The sequence below is a fragment of the Phoca vitulina genome, unplaced genomic scaffold (assembly GCF_004348235.1).
Source record: "Phoca vitulina isolate PV1807 unplaced genomic scaffold, GSC_HSeal_1.0 scaffold3, whole genome shotgun sequence".
Lineage (NCBI taxonomy): Eukaryota > Metazoa > Chordata > Mammalia > Carnivora > Phocidae > Phoca > Phoca vitulina.
Genome location: NW_022589706.1, coordinates 52,480,326 through 52,499,638, shown reverse-complemented (window position 1 = coordinate 52,499,638; position 19,313 = coordinate 52,480,326). Strand labels below are relative to the sequence as shown.

Genomic DNA, 19,313 nt, shown 5'->3' with positions numbered 1-19,313 from the left:
TGAAAAACTTGGCATTTATTTTCTTTTGGTGTAAGCTAAATAGAATGACTAGACAATGTAAAAGGGAAATTCCATTATTGATTGTTGGTCTCATCGGTATGAAATAAGGTGGAAGGACTGAAGGTGATTTCCAAGATCACTCCTCAGTTTTAAAGTTCTGTCATTGTTACTAGTTCTCTTTAATACCTCAGTGGAATATTCTTTATTTAATGTAAACTTTTAATGAAGTAGAGTAGAATATCTATCAGGGTCCTGGTAGGGAGCAGTGCCATTCTATAAGAGGTTTAACTGAGAAGAGTTTCCTGAAGGGACTCTTTAAAGAGAGGTGGGCAGGGATAAGGGAACCAGTGTGGGATGATGAGGCACCCAGAGCCTATCAAGAGGTGGATGTTGTTATTGTCCCAAGGCCACAAGGGATAACGTAGGGACATGGTATTAAAAATTGGGGCCATGGTAAAGGGTACCTGAGGCAATACCACTGTCAGATGTATGATGTGGCAGTAAAGGAAAATAGAGACAAATACCTAACCTTTCTCTTCTCCCATCCTCTGACATGGAGGATGCTGGGGGAGGGTATTACAGGCCAGACTAAGACGTGGCATATGCCATTTTCACCCACATTGCATTGGCTGGTATCTGGACATACTTAATTGCAGAGAAGGCTGGGAAATATAGTTCTCCTGTATGTCTAGAAAGATGAGGGAAACACAAGTACTGGTGAGTACCAGCAGCCTCTGCTACAGAAGGATCAAGAATGACTCCCAAATTTTGACCCAACATCTGGTGGATTGTGGTTGGGGTTAGGAAGCTATCTTGGGTTTCCTTCTCATCTGTTGGCTACTTTATCCATAATGACTGCTGGCTTTTTCTCTCATTACTACTTGCTCTTCAGAGGCTCTTTTTTGTTTATATTCAGCATAAGCACATCTTCTAGATCTTTCCCATTCCTCTCCCCTTGAATATCTCTATTCCTTTATCCTTATTTTCTTCATAATACTTTTTCACTATATGAAAATACATCACTTATGGGGCGCCTGGGTGGCTCAGTCATTAAGAGTCTGCCTTCAGCTCAAGTCATGATCCCAGGGTCCTGGGATCGAGCCCCACATCAGGCTCCCTGTTCAGCGGGAAGCCTGCTTCTCCCTCTCCCACCCCCCTGCTTGTGTTCCCTCTCTCGCTGTCTCTCTCTGTCAAATAAATAAATAAAATCTTTAAAAAAAAAAAAAAGAAAATACATCACTTACTTACTTGTCTGTTGTTTTCACTAGTATTTTAAGCTTTATGGAGTGGTGACTTTGTCATATTCCTCACTGTATTCCCAGTTCCTGGAACAATGAATGACCCACAGTAGGGACTAAAAAATTTTTGTTCAGAGGAAGTATCACAGGATTCCATGAGTCATTGTAGCATTGCACCATAATTCTCTCTTTCTATTCTTTTTTTTTTTTTTTAAGATTTTTATTTATTTATTTGACAGAGAGAGACACAGTGAGAGAAGGAACACAAGCAGGGGGAGTGGGAGGGGGAGAAGCAGGCTCCCCGCCGAGCAGGGAGCCCGATGCGGGGCTCGATCCCAGGACCCCGGGATCATGACCCGAGCCGAAGGCAGACGCTTAATGACTGAGCCACCCAGGTGCCCCTCTCTCTTTCTATTCTTATTTATGCCTACTCGGTATTCTGTCTATTTGCATCACTTCTGTTTCTCTCCTTACAACTTTTTCTTTGTTTGCTTTAGTTTGATTTATGTTTTGCTTTATGGGTATTCTAGTTCGTCTGGTGAAAGAGTTTTCATTGATGTTACCGGAAACCACCCTAAAGTCTTAACAGTCCATGTTCCATTTTTAAATTCCTTTACGTGTTCTTGGGTTTCTAGTTGGTTGCTGTTTATTTGTTGCTGATGCCTTCTAGTTTCCTTTGCTATTGTTCCCACTCAGTTTCTGTTATAATCTCATGCCTCATCTCGGGACTTACCTTCTGTTCCAGCCAGACTTTTCCCTTGAGTTCTTGTAACAGTTTTGGAAGCTTTGTCTCTATCATCAGACCTTCCCTGTCTTCACTATACAACCTTGTCTCAAGCACTTCAAAATACTATGTAAGGATCAAGTATATTGCTTTTATTCACTAGGTATTCTTTTTCTATCTTAACTCTAACTCCATTCTTTCAGCTTTCCATTGTTGTGTACCAAACCACCCAAATTTAGGGTGTCAAATAACAGCTACTTTATTATGTTCATGGATTTTGTATGTCAGGAATTCATAGGACAAGTGTGGATGATTTGTCTTTGCTCCAGAATGTCTGGGTCCTCATCTGGAAATGCTCAAAAGACAGGAGTGATTTGAATAGCTGAGTGTTGGGGCTCTACGGAGCTGGGTTCTTCATTCGCATGTCTGGTGGCTGGGCTGAGTGATTCGAAGGCTTCAGCTGTTACCAGGGTGCCTGCACATGGCCTCTTCTTATGGCTTGGGCTTCTCATTGTGGCCGCTGGATCTGAGAGGGGACATGTGGAGAGAGAGTGTTCCTTGGGACTGAGGCAGAAGCTGCAAGGCTTCTCCCCAGCTAGGCTGAGAAATCACACAGTGACACCTCTACTACATTATTTTGATAAATATAATAGTAAGTCATAAAAGCTGGCCTGGATTCAAGGGAGGGCAGTTAAATTCTACCTTTTGACAGGAAGTATGAAGTTCATACTGACAAAACCAATGTGGGATGGAAGATTGTGTTGTAGGCCATCTTTGGTAAATAAAATCTGCCACATTGACCTATATCTAATTCATGGGATTTCCTCTGTTTAACTCAATCAGGTTGAAATGTCCCATGACCTTGTTACTCAAAGTGTCATACAGGGACCAGAAGCATGAACAAGTCCTGGGAGTTTATTAGAAATATAGAACCTAAGAGTGCTAAATCAGACTCTGCATTGACAAGATCTCCAGGTGATTCATTTATACTTTAGAGTTTGAGAAACACTACCCTAGGAAACATTGACCACGATAGGGCTTGCCAGTATCCACCCAATGGCAGAAAAATAGTAAGTGCTAAAGGAATAGTTGAACAGATCTGGATTGAACTCCTATTTACAAGCAAAATTTCTATACTTTAAATTATACCTGTCATTACTAAATTTTAACACTATTAATGTTAATTGTGACCTACATTCTTTTCAGGAATAGTAAATATATCTTCAGTTTGTGTCCTCAAAATGTAATATGCATAATCCTAGGTTTAATAATTAATCTCTGTGACTCCAGAAGGTTTGGAATTATTATGTATTTTGGTATGTATTATAATGCTATTTTGAATAATTTTGAAGGTAAAAAAGTTAGGTTCTTTTGGATTTTACATTCCCCTTGAACTGTTTTTTAATTGTTGAATTTATAAAGCTTTTTCTCTCCTGTGACAACTGTTAGTAGATACTTATTTTATACTAAATGAAAGAATATGATTTTTAATTTGTTTCTTATAACTTTTTTTGTTTGTTTCTTATAACTGTTAAGACACCCTGACTCTTTCTACAAACTCTTAAAAACCCAAGAAATGTATACATATTTTATTTTATCTTTAGTAGATGGCTGTTATGTATTTTAATTATACAGAGTTCAATTCATAGATTCCATTGACTCATGTTTCCTTTAAATAGCCATCTTCTTAAAATTTGTTTTAGAGTAAGGGAATAAATATCCAGAAATTCATTTTGATTGGCACATTATTTGTTAAGCAGTTTTTCTCAAACTATAATTTCCAGACTACTACTATTTGCAGGATCTGAAGTGCTTGTTAAAATTGCAGATTTCTGATCTCCATCCCAGTCCTTTTGAATCAGACTCTCTGGGTTGGAACATGGAAAGTCTCTGAGGTTGGGACCCAGTTTCTTTGGCACACTAAAGTTTGCGACCTACTTTACATTAGTCTTATAGTCATATTTCAAGTTATTTATCATGTGAATAAGCAAGTCTTGGGATATTGGCAGGGAACAGCCTTTCAAATTCCCATCTTTCCTGGGAGATCTAACATTGGAAGATCATTTAATTGGAGATCATTTTAGAGATTACCTAGTAAAACTCTCATAATTTTTCAGATTATGAAACTGAGCTCCAAAGAGTTTAAATGACTTTTCGAAAGTCATGCTAAGCAAAGCTATGTCCAGAACCCAAATCTTGTCAGCCAAGCTAGTTTCCTTCTTTACGCTAAGATGAGGTAGGTTCATCTTATCTTTAAGCCTAGTAGGTATGTTAATGGGTTAATGGTAAGATTATAAAGGAAATCCTGAGCATTTAGTCAGAAAGGATCTATTGGTTTTCCGAATTTCTCTTGTTAATAAAATGAATGTTTGCAGTCTTTGATTCTATCAGGGTTTTAGTCATTTTTAAGTGTTTTCTTAGCAATTTAAGTCTTTTCTTAGCAATTTTCTTGTATGTCCTTAGAAACCTCATCATGACTCAGGAAGATTACTAGATAAAATGCCTTAATGTGAAAACTCAACATGAGGAAAAAATCAGATACACTAAGGGGTGATTTATCCTCTTTCTGAAGAGGAATAAAGCTTTTCTTTAAATGAATACAGTATTTTATATGCCATAAAGTCCATAAATGTCAAACACTTATGAAAATCATTTTACTAGAGATTTTTAAGACTTTCTGAAAATGAGGATTAGGGAAAATTCTCCTCCCACCCATCTTGAAATTCAGTCCCCTTCACATCCTTCTCCCTCTCTTCCCTTTTGTACCCCATTCTTTCCCTCTATAATTGTACAGGTACAGTAGCATAGTAGCTGTGGGTGAGCCACAGTCCACTCACTTTCTTTTTAAGTTGTTCAATCACTACACTGACTTTTAAACTGCAAAAGATACTTAAGAGTGTTGCATAATTTGGGTTTTTTGGTTTTCTTCCACGAAGAAAATTCTGTGACTTAACATTTTTGGATATTTTACATTTATGAATATTTAGTGCCAAACTTATGACTGTTGAGGTACATCATACCAGCATATATGTGAAATATTGGATAACACTAACCATTGTTAATATATTTAATCCTATAATTTACACATTTCCAGAACACTATGCTTTCTTGTTTCTGATTAAGCTATAATGTTGTCTTAGTTTTAACTTGAAGTATATAGGGCATGTAGTTTCATTCAACAAGTACCTACCTCTTTCAATATGAAAAGATACGTGGCAGTTTATATGTATTCACACAATAGGATATTGAAAATAGAATAAGTCAACAAGAAGGGAAAATAAGGGAAGGGAAACTGATGTCCAAAAGAGGGTTGATATCCAAGGATTCATGGCACAAGATTGTCTTAAAGTTAGAATAAAAATTTGACTTCGAATTTTCTTACAGATATTGTTAGTTACATAATTACAATGCTTTTGAAATAGAAATAAACCAGTTTTTTAGAAGAAGCAAAATTGTTCCTATTACTAAAATCTGAGAGATTTTTCTTCCTGGATTCTCATGTAGCAAATAATGTATGATATTGAGAGAGGTCCTCAACAACATGCTGTTATTACAATAATGGGCTTCTTAGGGCTTTTTGGTATAATCTCCTTCATAATAGGTCGATGCTTTAACACTTTGCATAGTTGAGTGAAAACTGTTTGATTTAGGGGCCAAAACAACCGTAGCATGGCTTAGCTGAGGCAGGGGCTGGTAGTAGAGGTTAGAGTAGATAAGAGGAATTAAACTGAATGTATAGAAAATCCTTTAGTCTTCAGGAAATCTTCCTAGAATTTTATTCCTTGCAATCTAGATTTTGATAATCAGGGAACTTGGAGGGTTGGAGATTATGCTTTTTAATTGAAGAACTGAAATGATTATATCTAGTATTGCTGGTTAAGGTTAGATCCATTTGCTTTAACAATTAATTGAATCAAAATTAATTGAGTCAAGATGGTTGCAATCTCTCTCTCTCTCTCTCTCTTTTTTAATTTAGGGCTCTAATCATAATACCTGCCTGAATAGGAGAGCCTATTCACCCCCTTCATAGAACAGATTCTGCAAATATACATTTAGTGTTATCAGTTTGCAAGGGATTGTGTTAGATGCTGTTGAGATTCAGAAGTCATCTCCAGGAGGATCATTGTTAAATGAAATGCCAGCCAAACCTAAATATAATTCTGGAATTTAATCAGATTTATATTTTGATTCAGCTGACACTTTACTCAGCATCTTTTAATCTCCAGGGACTTGCACAGTTAACATAAATGATTAAAATAAAAATTGACAATGATAAGTACCATAGACATAAAAATAAAATGCTGGAATCCAAAGTAGTAAAAGTTATTTCTGGCTTTGGAATAAGGGAAAACTTTATGGAAATCAGTGACATGGCTTGAGGAATATTTTAGCTACTTCTTCATTTTTGTAAACTCTTTCCAAATGCATCTCAAATAATTAGGTTTCTTTAATGTAAAAAAGAAATGTTGTCTTTGCTTACCAAATACAGCTTTGAATCAGTTCTACTCACTATTTTCTTGCCTTTCTCAACTCTTTTGTCTTCCTCAGTGTCTCCTCTGTAGAAATTTTAGGGATATCATTTAAATACTCCTTGAAATTCAGGAAAGATTTGGAAATTGTAATAACATCTGTCCATTCTAATGATAAAATGGGACCAGGCAATGTGTCTATGGGTACACTGATAGAATAAATGTTGGAGGAAACAGCATAGTGAAGTGGCGAGTCTCAAAATGTTTTTTCAAGGAAACTTCGTGAATTAAGATGGAGCTGTTGTGCCACTAAGGTATAATGATAGTCTTTCTTGAATATTATATTTACAATTATTCTCTCTCACATACACACACAACATTAATGTAAAATTTTCTCAGAGCCTCTTCTAGACATTTAAAACTAAACTAAGTTTAAATAAACTAGTTTAAAACTTAATAGACATTTAAAAAAGCAAAAAACCAAAAAATAGGTGTATGAAATTTATAATTGCCTTTCTATGCTATGACCTAGTATAACATGGTAACCAATTTAGCACAAAATCATGGATATCTGGTTGACTTCAGCTTCAATAATGTGTTGTATTATTTGGCACATGTTTCCTGACATCCACAAAAATCTACCTAGTTCTACTCTCTTTCCTTAATAGATTCAAGAATCACTGCAGTAAAACAGTATTTAGGTGTCACAGTTAAAAATGGAATGTTTCCATAGCGTAAGTTTTTTAGATTATCTGGCACAGAGTTTTCAAGAAAACCTTAGTAATTTTTGTTGGAACTCTTTAAAGTATCTTTTATACTGATTTTTATCTTAAACCAAGTTAACTCAATTTAATCTTTTCTTAGTGACTGATGTTTATAGTTATCAACATATAGAGACTTGAGTTTTACCTTTTTTGTAGGGCTTTATAGTTTGCAAAGGGCATTCATAGACATTATCTCATCTGAAAGTCCCTATATCCCACACCCCTTACTCTTGTTTGCCATTTACACTCTGATGAGAATTAGGAAACCATCTAACCTGGTTTATTAGAATTGGATGTCAAATAAGGCTGTGAGGACCCCTCCTAGTGAGTAAGGAGTGTGGCCTTTGTGATAGCTGTTTCCATCCTCAGAGGCTATTTGGCTTAATTCTGGATTCTTGGCAGTGTTTGTTGAGTGATGTAGCTGGAAGAGTTGACCAGATGAGAGGGGAATTATGCAGCTGGATTTTTAGCCTAGATTATTGTTTTATAAATATCCCCTCCAAAATGCTGTCAAAGGGCCCATGTGAAGACTTAATTAAAAAATAAAATGTGTTTAATATAATGTACTTAACGCTGTCCTCAACATAATAAATATTTTAAAACTTCATTTGTGTTAAATTTTGGGAAATAGTTTGAGAAATACAATAAATATTTCCTGAATTGTTACATGGGAGTAGAGAATGGTAAATGTGGAGGGCTTTGTGTCACAAAGGGAAATTTACAAAATATTACCTTGATATCATACATCATTTAAGTAACATTGAAGATGGGTTAAAAATGATTGCATCTGTTTAACAGAATCTTCTAAGACCATATGTCTTCTTATGTGTGACATTTCTAAAAATTCCTAAGTTATAATTTCAAAGTTGTAAATACCTGGCAGCATGATACATAATCCCAGTACCTGGAAGGCCACAGTCTGAGACTTTTTTGTTTTATACATTGGGTTTTATTCCTCTAAGTCACTCTTTTGTATTCTATTGTGAAATCAAACTGGGGATCTGAGAGCAGGAGTATGTTATTTAATTTTGGGGTGTGACAGTGCCTGGTCTTTGGGCTTCCAACAATGTTCGCTGAATGCATGACTCCCTAAATTAATATCTCGGTGGATAAAAGAGGCTTCAGTTCTTAATTTTCTTCGTGGGGTGGTCTAGTCTAAAAACATGAGTACTTTTTGAATAGTCACCCTATATTTGGTAGCTACTAAGTGAGAGAAATCAATAGAGTGTGGTAGAAAGAGCAGCAGAAAAATCTACCCGTAATGGCTCTGACTAGGATCTGATATATATATGGTTTGACCACTTCCTCTTCCATAGCTATTTATTTATTTATTTATTTATTTATTAAGATTTTATTTATTTATTTGACAGAGAGAGACACAGCGAGAGAGGGAACACAAGCAGGGGGAGTGGGAGAGGGAGAAGCAGGCTTCCCGCGGAGCAGGGAGCCCGATGTGGGGCTCGATCCCAGGACCCTGGGATCATGACCTGAGCTGAAGGCAGAGGCTTAACGACTAAGCCACCCAGGCGCCCCCCATAACTCTTTTTAATATCTCTTCAGCCCCAGTCACTCTAATTAGATACTTTTTAAAAATTTCCTTCCCACAGTCCTCATTCTTTGTGTCTTCTTTACTGCAGTTGCTTTTATTTTGATAAAATTCTCTCCGGCTGAGATGCCCATACACTCTTCTCTGTGTTCCTCCCATATCTTCTTGCCATTCCTCTTCAACTTCCCCTAAGAGGAAACCCCTAAGAGGGTTTATTTTCACTTGCCCATTGCTTACGTTGATTTCTTCTCCCTCAAATATTAGACACCTACGTTGACCCAGGCTCTGTTCTGGGCCCTGGGATGCAGCAGTGAATGGGACAAAAGCCATGCTTGGTGAAGCTTATGTTCTGAAAAGGTGACAGTCACCTAGGCTAGGCCTTGTTAAAAAACAAAACAAAACAAAAACAAAAGGGATCAGTAAAGAGCCCGTGGCTGGAGTGGAGCTAGCAACAGTGAGTAAGGAGACAGGCCCTAGAGGTGGTGGTGCCAAGAGCAGGGGAAGCTCAGTGGGCCTCATAAGAACTTTGGTTATTCATCTGAGAGAAAAGGAGTCTGTAAAAGCAGAAGGAACTTAGGTTTTAAAAGGCACCAGGTATTTATTTTCTCCTGTAATTACTTTTCATTCCTTTTCCCTCCTCTTTCCCCTTTTCTCCTCCCATTGTCACTTCTACCTCCTGGACTTTGACTTAACCTCATGTTGCTTGCTTTCTAGTCTTTTCTTCCCTCTGGCAGGTAATTGTCAGATCAAGCTTCCCAAACCACTTTGTTCTCATCCACTGATCCACTGTTGTCGTGGTTGTTCTCATTCTGTATGTTAGAGTTCAGACTCGAGGGACATGAGTACTCCATTGCTTCATTTCCCAGAACTGCTCCCCACAGACTACTCTGAATGAGCGGGTTACTCACTGCCCTCAAGCATGTGTTAGGCTTTACTTCAGAACCTTGCTCAAGCCTGAACGGTCTCGCTTCTCATGCCTTCTCTCACACCACCTTTTGAAGACCACTACAAGTCTGAAAAGTTGTTATCCCCTCACTTATACCATTCATTCCTGTAGCTTTTCATAAAAAAATGTGTTGGAGACATATTTTGTACTAACAATAGTTCTGGGGCTTATGGAGGCCAAGATGAATGAAGAGAGTCTGCCTTAGGAGTTGGCCCTTGGGGAGACAGAGGATAATACATTTAACATTTAGGTAAAACGACCTGAAATTTGTGTGAAGGGTCATGAGATCAAAGAGCACAAAGCTCTGAGTCAGAATGATGAGCTAAGATGGGTCCTAATTTAGACGGGAGCACCTAATGTAGGTAGAGGTAAGGAAGTCATTTCTAAGGAATTCACATTTAAGCTGAGACCCCCATAGAATGAAAAACAGCCCACTAAGGAAAGTGTGGTATGTTGGGAGAGGAGCCTTCTAAGTAGAACCAACAGCATTTCAAAGGCCCGAGGCGACAAGGAGGTTGGAAATATCAAAGGAAAAACAGAACTGGGCAAAGGTCCTGAGGATGGTGCATAGTAAGCCAGGTGAGTGTGGAGCTGCCTGAGGTTGATGGGCAGGGCCAGATGAGGCAGGCGCTGAAGGCCCTGAGAAGGGGTGTGGTTTTAAGTGCAATGGGAAGCAACTGAAGTGTTTTAAGCAAAGGCGTGACATGATCTTATTTGAAGTTGAGACTGCCATCTGTTCATTAAAATCCACTTGTCTCGGGCGCCTGGGTGGCTCAGTTGGTTAAGCGACTGCCTTCGGCTCAGGTCATGATCCCAGGGTCCTGGGATCGAGTCCCACGTCGGGCTCCCTGCTCTGCGGGAAGCCTGCTTCTCCCTCTCCCACTCCCCCTGCTTGTGTTCCCTCTCTCGCTATGTCTCTCTCTGTCAAATAAATAAATAAAATCTTTAAAAAAAAATAAAATAAAATAAAATAAAATCCACTTGTCTCTTCTCCCTGGGCACCCAGCCAGATTCCATTTCCTGGTTCTCTTTGCAGTGGGCTTGGAGCCGTGTGACTGTATCTTATGCATGGAAGTAAATGGTAGTGGTAAATAGCTACATGGTGAGTGGTGGTGAATAGCCCCACAACTAGGACTAGCTCATAAAAACCTCCCGTGGGGACTTCCTCATGCTGTTTGCCTTCTGACTGGGCAAACTTGGGAGCCCCTTATGAAATGGTAGAGCCACTTTCAGCATGGACACCTGCATGGCTGTGTGGAACAGAACCCCTTCCCAGCTGACCTAGAACTATCCTGAGCTTTTATGTGAGCAAGAACGAAGCACCTTATGTTTTGAGCCATTACACATCCTGCCCATTTGTTACCACATTCTCATTTGTCTAAAATAATATGATAGCTTGCAAGAGCCATTATGGCTTCTGTGCTATAGAGAATGTGAGACAGTGTGAACAATAGCAATGGCCAAAGTGAAGTCCCCATGGGGACTAGCGATATTTCAGTTGGAATAGATTTTAAGTCATTTTGGATATAGAATGAACAGCTCCTACTGACAATGTGGTGTGTGTATAGTAAACTTGTGGGGAAAAAAAAATCTCACTTGATTTGAGTCTCAAGGGCAGTATCACTTACTTTTTGGACTTTCCATAACATACCTCACTGAATACCAGTAGGTATATATTTTGTTTATTTGACTAGATTACCCTAAACTAGAGGGCAAACAAACCATATCTTTGAGAAGCTTTTATTTACTGTTGTGTCTAGAATGGTGTTTTATTTATTTAATGTTCTTGATCATATATATTTTCTTAATTAAAATTATTATTTTGAGATAATTTTAGTTTCACACGCAATTATAAGAAGTAATACAGAGATAGCCCCCCCTTTTTTGTAGTTTTTGATGTAGTGTTCCATGATTCATTATTTGCTTATAACACCCGTGCTCCATGCAGAGCGTGCCCTCTTTAATACCCATCACCAGGCTAACCCATCCCCCCACTCCCCTCCCCTCTAGAACCCTCAGTTTGTTTCTCAGAGTTAGTATGGTGCTTTAGATAAGGTACTTTTTAAATTAAACTTTGCTTAAATTAATGAATAAAAGGGTAGGCTCTTAGATGTTTTGACCATGGAGTTACCGGGGGTCATGTGACCCAGCATTGCCTTGCCATTGATATCACCTCAGCTTGGCTTAAATTTTCATTGCCTAAGGGAGAGGCTGAGCTGTGTTAAATTTTTGTGTTACCTGTGTTTGCCCAGTCATAATGGAAACAGCCTAAGGAAGCCCACATGGGAGGTTTTATTGAGCTAGCCCTATTCTTGGTATTCACCACTACCACTTACTTCCCTGGGTAGGATACAGTAACACGGTTCACAGCCAACTGCAAAAAGAGCCAGGAAATGGAATCTGGCTTGGTGGGGAAAGTAATATCATGGGGCCTGGGATTTGAATATTTGCAATAGGAGGTATGTAGAAATGTTTTTTAAAGGCATGTGAGCTAATCCTCACTGCCTCCCCATCACTTTCAAGTGTCCACACTAGCCATTGCCCAGTGCTCAGAGTTGCTTCATTGACCACTATTTCCATCTACAGTTAGGCACTCATCTGGGAGAAACATTTTGATTTATGGGAAGTCTCAAGATAGGAGGCAGTTTCTGTAATCCAGATGAGCAATGATGAGGTCTGTAACTAAGGAAGTGGTGGTGGAAATAGAAGGATGGGATAAGAAAGTAAGAAACTTTATAGAACATGGTGACTGGATGGATTTGGTGCAAAGAAAAGACTAGAATAAAGATGAATAAGCTCCATGCTGATAAACCTCAATTTATAAACTTAAATGTATGTCAACAGACGAGTGTTTTCAAGATAAAGCCAGTTAATACTTTAATACTGCCTACCACCAATGGATGGCATTAGTGATGAGCCTGGACATTTAAGCCTTGGACATGGTACTGTTTGTGCTTAGTTTGGATGTGTTTTATGAACGTTATTAAACCATACATGCCTGAGAGGGGCAAAAACAGTGATGTTGAAATTACTGGTAAAAAGAGATATAAGAATAGGACACCAATGCTAAAGAGATTAAAATGACAACCGGAAAGCATGAGAAAAATGTTGGAAATTATATTTGTAGAGGAGATCCATTGACAGTAGAAACAACTCTGAAGGGTAAAGATTAATCAGGCCCCTTGTAAAAAATACTGCATTTCATAGTACAGGAGTAAGGGAAGAGTGATTGACCAGATGAGAAAACAACTCCAAATATGGGAGTTAGGCCTCGAAGGTCAGCATGAATATCCAATGCCCATCAGCTCAGTGTTCTTTTCAGTGAAGGCTAGAAGTTTCTTCAAGAGGATAAGGACTAAGCATGGTGAAGGAGCAGTGGCGATGTTTTCTCGTGAGCCATGGTCACATAAAGTCAAGGGCTGTTTGTGCATAGCATCAGGGTGAGTGCAGAAATGCATGTGGGGACACCCTAGCTTCTAAGACCTCCCCATGAAGCTTACACAGGGGAAGGAGGGCATAGAGCATGCCAGGTGGAAGAAGTCAGAATGGAAACCAGGGAACAGATTTGAATGCAATAGAAAAGCTACAGTCAGGCATATTTGCTGCAGACAAATGCCATTTGGGAAGGTGTACCTACCTTTCATGTCTCTGTTGCTTAACAGAGAGTGGTGGACCCGTTAGAGCGACAGCTAGAAGGGATGAGCATCCCGAAGGCCCAGCCCGTGTTTCATGAGAGCCAGTGATCCTGTATTTGAAAATGGAGAATAAGCCAAGGGCCTCAGAAGAAAAATATGACTTACTTCTAGATCCAATGTGTATTTCCAAAATAATTACAATTCCCACACTAATACATTATTTCTTCAACTTTATTTTCAAATAAAAGCACAGAAATTTAAATTTACTACATATTAATGTATGACCTTTAAATTAGAAATATGAGCTGTAACTAGTTGACTGTAATGTGGACTTGATACCTAATGAGGAGCCAATTTCAGACAAAAACCATCATTTCTATTCAGCTATAGTACTGAATATAGTCCTGGTATTTTCTAAGTAAAAGAGGAAACAGCCAGAAAAAGACTCTAAATATTAGTGAGGTAGAAGGCAATGAATGCAAGCATAACTTTTTTAGTAGGGAAGGATTAGGCTTGAGGAGGGAAAAATATGTATAAGATCATCAAGTGTTAGTTTAAGATAGGACAAATATGAGTTGGTTCTTCAAATTAATAAATATTGGAAATGCAGGGTTTCCACTAAAGCTTAAAGAGGCTTTTTAAAGGAACTCATTCTTCTCATACCATAGTGGTATGGAAGGAAAATGTAAATGAGTTAAAAAAAAATACTAACCATGCGTGGGCAGCAGCTCCACAATGGATGATTATGAGATATTGGAGATGTTTCTTGAGTTTATTTCCCCTATAAGATTTCTTTTAGAGGTAAAATACCAAGTAGAATATATAAATGCACTTCTTTTGCAGTCTAATGAAATGATACATTGTATAATTTTCTTATTCTTACCCTGTATAAAGTTCTTATTATACCTTAATGAATTATTTTATTCCTACCATTTATGAATTTCTATCTTATATGAATTACTTAACCACATTAAATTTATAGCCAAAAGTGGAAAGAAAAAGCATGAGTTTTCACAAATTATATTCTTGCCATTTAAAAAGGTACTTGTGAGCTAAAGATGACAGATATTTCTTTTTTTAAAATTAACACATTTTATGCTTTCTCTAGGCTGGAATGATAAAAAGTGATGATGAGGAATATTTCATTGAGCCTTTGGAAAGAGGTAAGCAGATGGAGGAAAAAAATGGAAGGATTCATGTTGTCTACAAGAGATCAGCAGTAGAACGGGCTCCCGTAAACATGTCCCACGACTGCCAATACAGAGGTAGGCATCTTTGACAAGGCTTAATAATTAACCATAATTTTAAGATATGATGAAAACAACTCTCCCAATCAGTTAAGAGAGTGTTATAGTCATGTGTTCTTGCATAATGTGGAGGTAGTGAAAGAAGTTTATAAATCATGAAATATGGCCTGCCTTTTTTTAAACCCATAGCGGAATATAGTATTATTGATATTATTTTATTCCAGTGCATTATTGTGTTCCCAATATGTTTGCAACTTATGATTTCTATTAAAGTTTCACATTAAAATTATCTTTTCTCTCACTTCTGTTAAAACTTGAAAATATTTTTGTTTTCTAGAAGTATCTAAATTATGAGTTATTAGTATTATTTTCAAACTTCTAAAATGAGATATATTGACATGGCACAGAGGTAGATATGTGATAGACACATTTGAAAATAAGAATGCTATTTGACTTTGAGGTCTATTTTGCAAACCTTTTTATAATATGGGAGAGAGAATGAGTTGAGTGATTCTGCCAAATTTTATTTCAAAATAGGCTGGACCACTAAAGTCAATTAAATTATGGCATGTGAAGCTTTTCTAGTTTTGTGTGTTTTAATGAAATCTGAAAGTAATTTGTTATTAAAGAGATGTTTTTATAAGTTGGGTATAGAAGTTCCCTTTATGGAAAAGAAAGGAAATTTGAGAATCTATGTTTTTTTAGCAAAATTTCAAAAAGTCTGTATTTCTTTTTGTTAGGCCAACTGTCTGAATTAGAGATAATAGAAATTTCTCCCAGGGAAAATGTCAGGAATATAAATAATCTTCTTAATTTAACAATCTGATTCTTGATTCATGATATCTTGCCTCCTGAGAGTTGTTACCAAGTTTGATTTTCAGATACCATGTTTCCCTTAATATGCTGTACTAATGGAATAGTACAATTTAAAATAAATTTGAAATTAACTCAGCCTGAAGAGTTTTTGAGAAATTTCTGATTTGAAGCAACAGCACTGAATTAATAGGTGCATTACTATGAAATGTGTGCCTATCCTAGGGGGTCACTGTGGTGTAATCGGAAGAGAGTACACTGTGCATTTAGACAGATGCGAATAATAGCTCTAAAACATCAAGTTGTTCTGTTACCTTAGATTAGTAGTTATCCTTTCTGAGCCTCAGTTTATCTGTGAATAAAGAATTAAAATACATTGCACAATTATAATAAGTCTTGGAAATAATATATGCAAATTGTTGAATGTAACCCTCAGCAATAGTAGATGGTTAACCAGTGCTAGCTGTTGTTATTGCTATTAATTATTAATGTTACTTATTTTGTACAAAGATTTACATGTTAGGAGTTTAAAGTTGAACAGTTAGGCATTGCTTGCCTTCATGTTGTGAATACATTCCTATTAGCTCTCATTTATATTTTCATGTTTTAAAAATGTCATACTAAATCAGAAGACTGGTTATGTCAAAGGACAGATAATAGGATACAGTACTTTTTCTATAGTTTAGTTGTTAATGACATCTAATATCTTTTGTGAGGCAGTGGTTAAATATCTTTTAGAAAAGCGTAGCCCACATGTTATAGAATTGTAGTTGAGGACTGGAACGTCCTTAATACATAAGTCACTATGACTTTCCTCCCAATTGCTCCTTCTGTCATACCAGTAGTCTCACCAAGCTGTACTCTGTTGCTCCATTTCAGTCCCTGAGGGTGTCCATTTCTATAAATATCAGTCCTGGTACTTTTTAGTAGTCTAATATTTACGGAAAGGAGAGAAGATTTTTTCAATTGAAATAGGAAAATTGTGAGAAATACTATGTTTAATACCTATTGTATTTTTAGATACTAGATTAAGAAAAATAATTTAGTAGTCAGAGCATATAATTTATAAGAATTAGATGAGATTAAGGCAATTTTGGACATTAATTTAGAAAATTATTTAAAATATCAAGTAGCATCAGCCTCGACTTACTCTGATTTTATAATGAGTTGTTTTTAAGAATGCAGACACTGAAGACTTTATTTTTAATTTTTCAATTGTGAAAAGATTAATTTATAGTTGAAGAAAGCCATAAAATACATTTTGGAAAGGTTTTCAGCAATCATCGGTCAAAGGAGGAGGGGTTCCTTTCTTGATTCACGATTACTTTAAAACTTGACCCAATATATAACATATGTTCCATGATAAACTTTAGCATGAGCTTAACAACTTTTATTTTCTTACTTAAGAAGTTCTGATTGAACTGAGTTGCCAGTGATTATCAATTTACTTCCTTTTGAGAATCTTAAATTATAACCATATATTTCAGAAATGCAAATGCCTTCTTAGGGTAAAAAGAGATTCAGATTCAGAACCTTAAGTACTATACTTTAACTTTAAAATTCTTCTTTTAACTTCTTGGTCACATGACTGAGAGCCAAGCTTTTTCATGGACTACATACTTTCCAACCGAAATTAAGAATATATTTTTACACCTTATTCCATCATTCTCAAATGTAGAACTGAACAGATTCTAGGTTTAGAAGGTATATTGATTTATAAATGAGAGCTATAGTATCATATAAAATAGTGCTTTGTCTGGATCAACTCAGGATATTATTTTAGGAGACACATGCAGTCTTTCTTCAGTAAGTTATTAAAAGAGGATAAAAATACATAAGATGTACTTAGAAATGCATTTGAGGGACACGGTCTTCATAAATTTCTCTGACAGCAAGTCATCAGGAGTTGTTATCATAAATAAAGCACTTCTCACCCAACAGAGTTTCAGCATTAGGGCCCCTATAAATAAACATCCTGCTGTATTTTGCTAGTTGTCTCCATAATTGCATGGCCACATGTGTTGCTTTGTCAGCTTAGCAACTCAGAACTGACATTCATTTAATTTCTGTAGTTTGGAGCAAGTATGCTAAATTAAAACCAATTATGTTCTGAACTAAGTGATACAAGTGAGACGGAGAGAAGGAGACAAATTGGATTGAGACTGAAGTAGAACTGATGGGGTTATTTGATGTGGTATATATCGGGGTTGGAGAGAGAGAATGAACAAGGATGACTCAGAATCCTGATCTGAAAGACTAGAGGATTCTCTTTCCAGAATTCAGGTATTGAAAATGAGAAATAGAAATAGGCTTGATGGAGGATGACAAGTGGGTATAATTTTGGATATTTGAGTTCAAAGATCCATTGGAAAAGTGAGTGAATAAAAAAATGCACAGTATATTTTCATAATCATGTGTCAGAGTGAATGAATGAATGCCCTTATATACATGTTGGGGTAGGGATGGGTAAAGGTTAGCTTGGAGTCAGGGGACACGTATTGGCTCGTGGATGCTTGCAATGTCTCTGCTTGCCTTCTTCTCTCTCTTTTCCAAGTTCATATCAATGAGAATCAGAAGGTGTTCCTTGCACAGAGTTGGAAGCCCATGAAAGATATTTGCTACCTATCACTATAGGAGAGGAGGACATTGTGTCCTCAAAACACAAACACAAAACTAAACGCAAAGCAGAAAATATGCTTCTACCACACTCAGGAACCCTAAGCTATTACACTTGATGAAAAGCAAACATCTATTTTGATTCCTTATCCTCTTAAGATATTTATCTGGGTTTCCAATAAAAGTCACTCGCAGCTTTGAACTTGTTGAGATAATATATGCTATGATTCAACAATAACACAAACCTGCAACCATTTCCATATATTACATAGATTCTCTTTCCTCAGCTCTTCATAAGGAAGTTGTATTGTTTTTTGAAATGTGGAAAAATGTGAAGAACTGTTTAAAAATATATTGAACTTGTAAAATCACAGATGCAGTACTCTCCTTTAGAATTACTCTTTTAAGACCTAAAACAGTTTTACATTTGGCAGTGTAAATAATCTCTTCCGGTGTGGAATTGGCAGGTGTTTGTAACATATGGTTCTGCCAGTTCCTAGCAAAGAAATACCATCCTTTCATCGTAAGCTGTTCATGTCTATGATAAAAAACTTGTCAAAAGAACCTTATCTACTTCATCATGGGGGGAGAGTTGAATTTCACTCTTTTTTTTTTTTTTCTTTTTGATTTCTGCTTTGGGAGGATGGAAATCACATCCATTTCTGGACATTCAGTTTGGAGAAAACGAGTTTATATTTTACTGGTTTTTGAAATTTTATTTGGTAAAAACATGGTTAATCAACCAATAAAGGGTCATAAAGTTCACCTCCACTGTTAAATCAATCATCTGAGTCTAAACTTAGATGAAAAACAAAATATACCCCTGACCATCTCTGAAGAATGTCTACATTGTTGCCCATAAGAAGTTTGCTTTAGGCAGTCTATTTTGGGGGGAAGGAGGGAGCTGTGCTTGGATGACATCATTCAGCTTTTCATATTTTTTATTTAATCCCCTAGGCCCTTAAGCTTCTCCCATCAAATTATGAACTATTCACTCACCAGAAGCTTTGTGTTAAAGTAATTTTTGTAATTACTTCCTACCAGTGGGAAACAAGGAATAGTAAGCCTTTATCTCCTAGCTTCCTTTCAGGATTTTCATTTTCCTGCACGAATCCAAGCGCTTGTGTTGCTGGTGTGGTTGTCATGGTGCTGTGAAGGAGTGTCTTTGTCCCAGGTGGGAAACATGTACAAGTCAGAAATGATTTGGGAGTTGCTCCTGGTTGCCAGGGAATGAAACTATGAAACAAGCACTAGAATAATGGGAAGACTATTTCTTATTTTAGTGACTCTAGGAACTTCCTAGGCAGAGTCCTTC

The 19,313-nt window shown here is 37.0% G+C and overlaps 1 protein-coding gene across 4 annotated transcripts in view; it reads left to right on the top strand.

Annotated features, from left to right (window-relative positions):
- The window catches only part of ADAMTS3 (ADAM metallopeptidase with thrombospondin type 1 motif 3), a 252,350-nt gene that overhangs the window by 100,571 nt on the left and 132,466 nt on the right, over positions 1–19,313 (top strand). For all 4 annotated transcript variants that reach the window (XM_032400522.1, XM_032400523.1, XM_032400525.1 and 1 more), the window contains one exon: positions 14,431–14,587. In XM_032400522.1, coding sequence (XP_032256413.1) covers positions 14,431–14,587 — 157 coding nt within the window. The remainder of the gene's footprint in view (positions 1–14,430; positions 14,588–19,313) is intronic.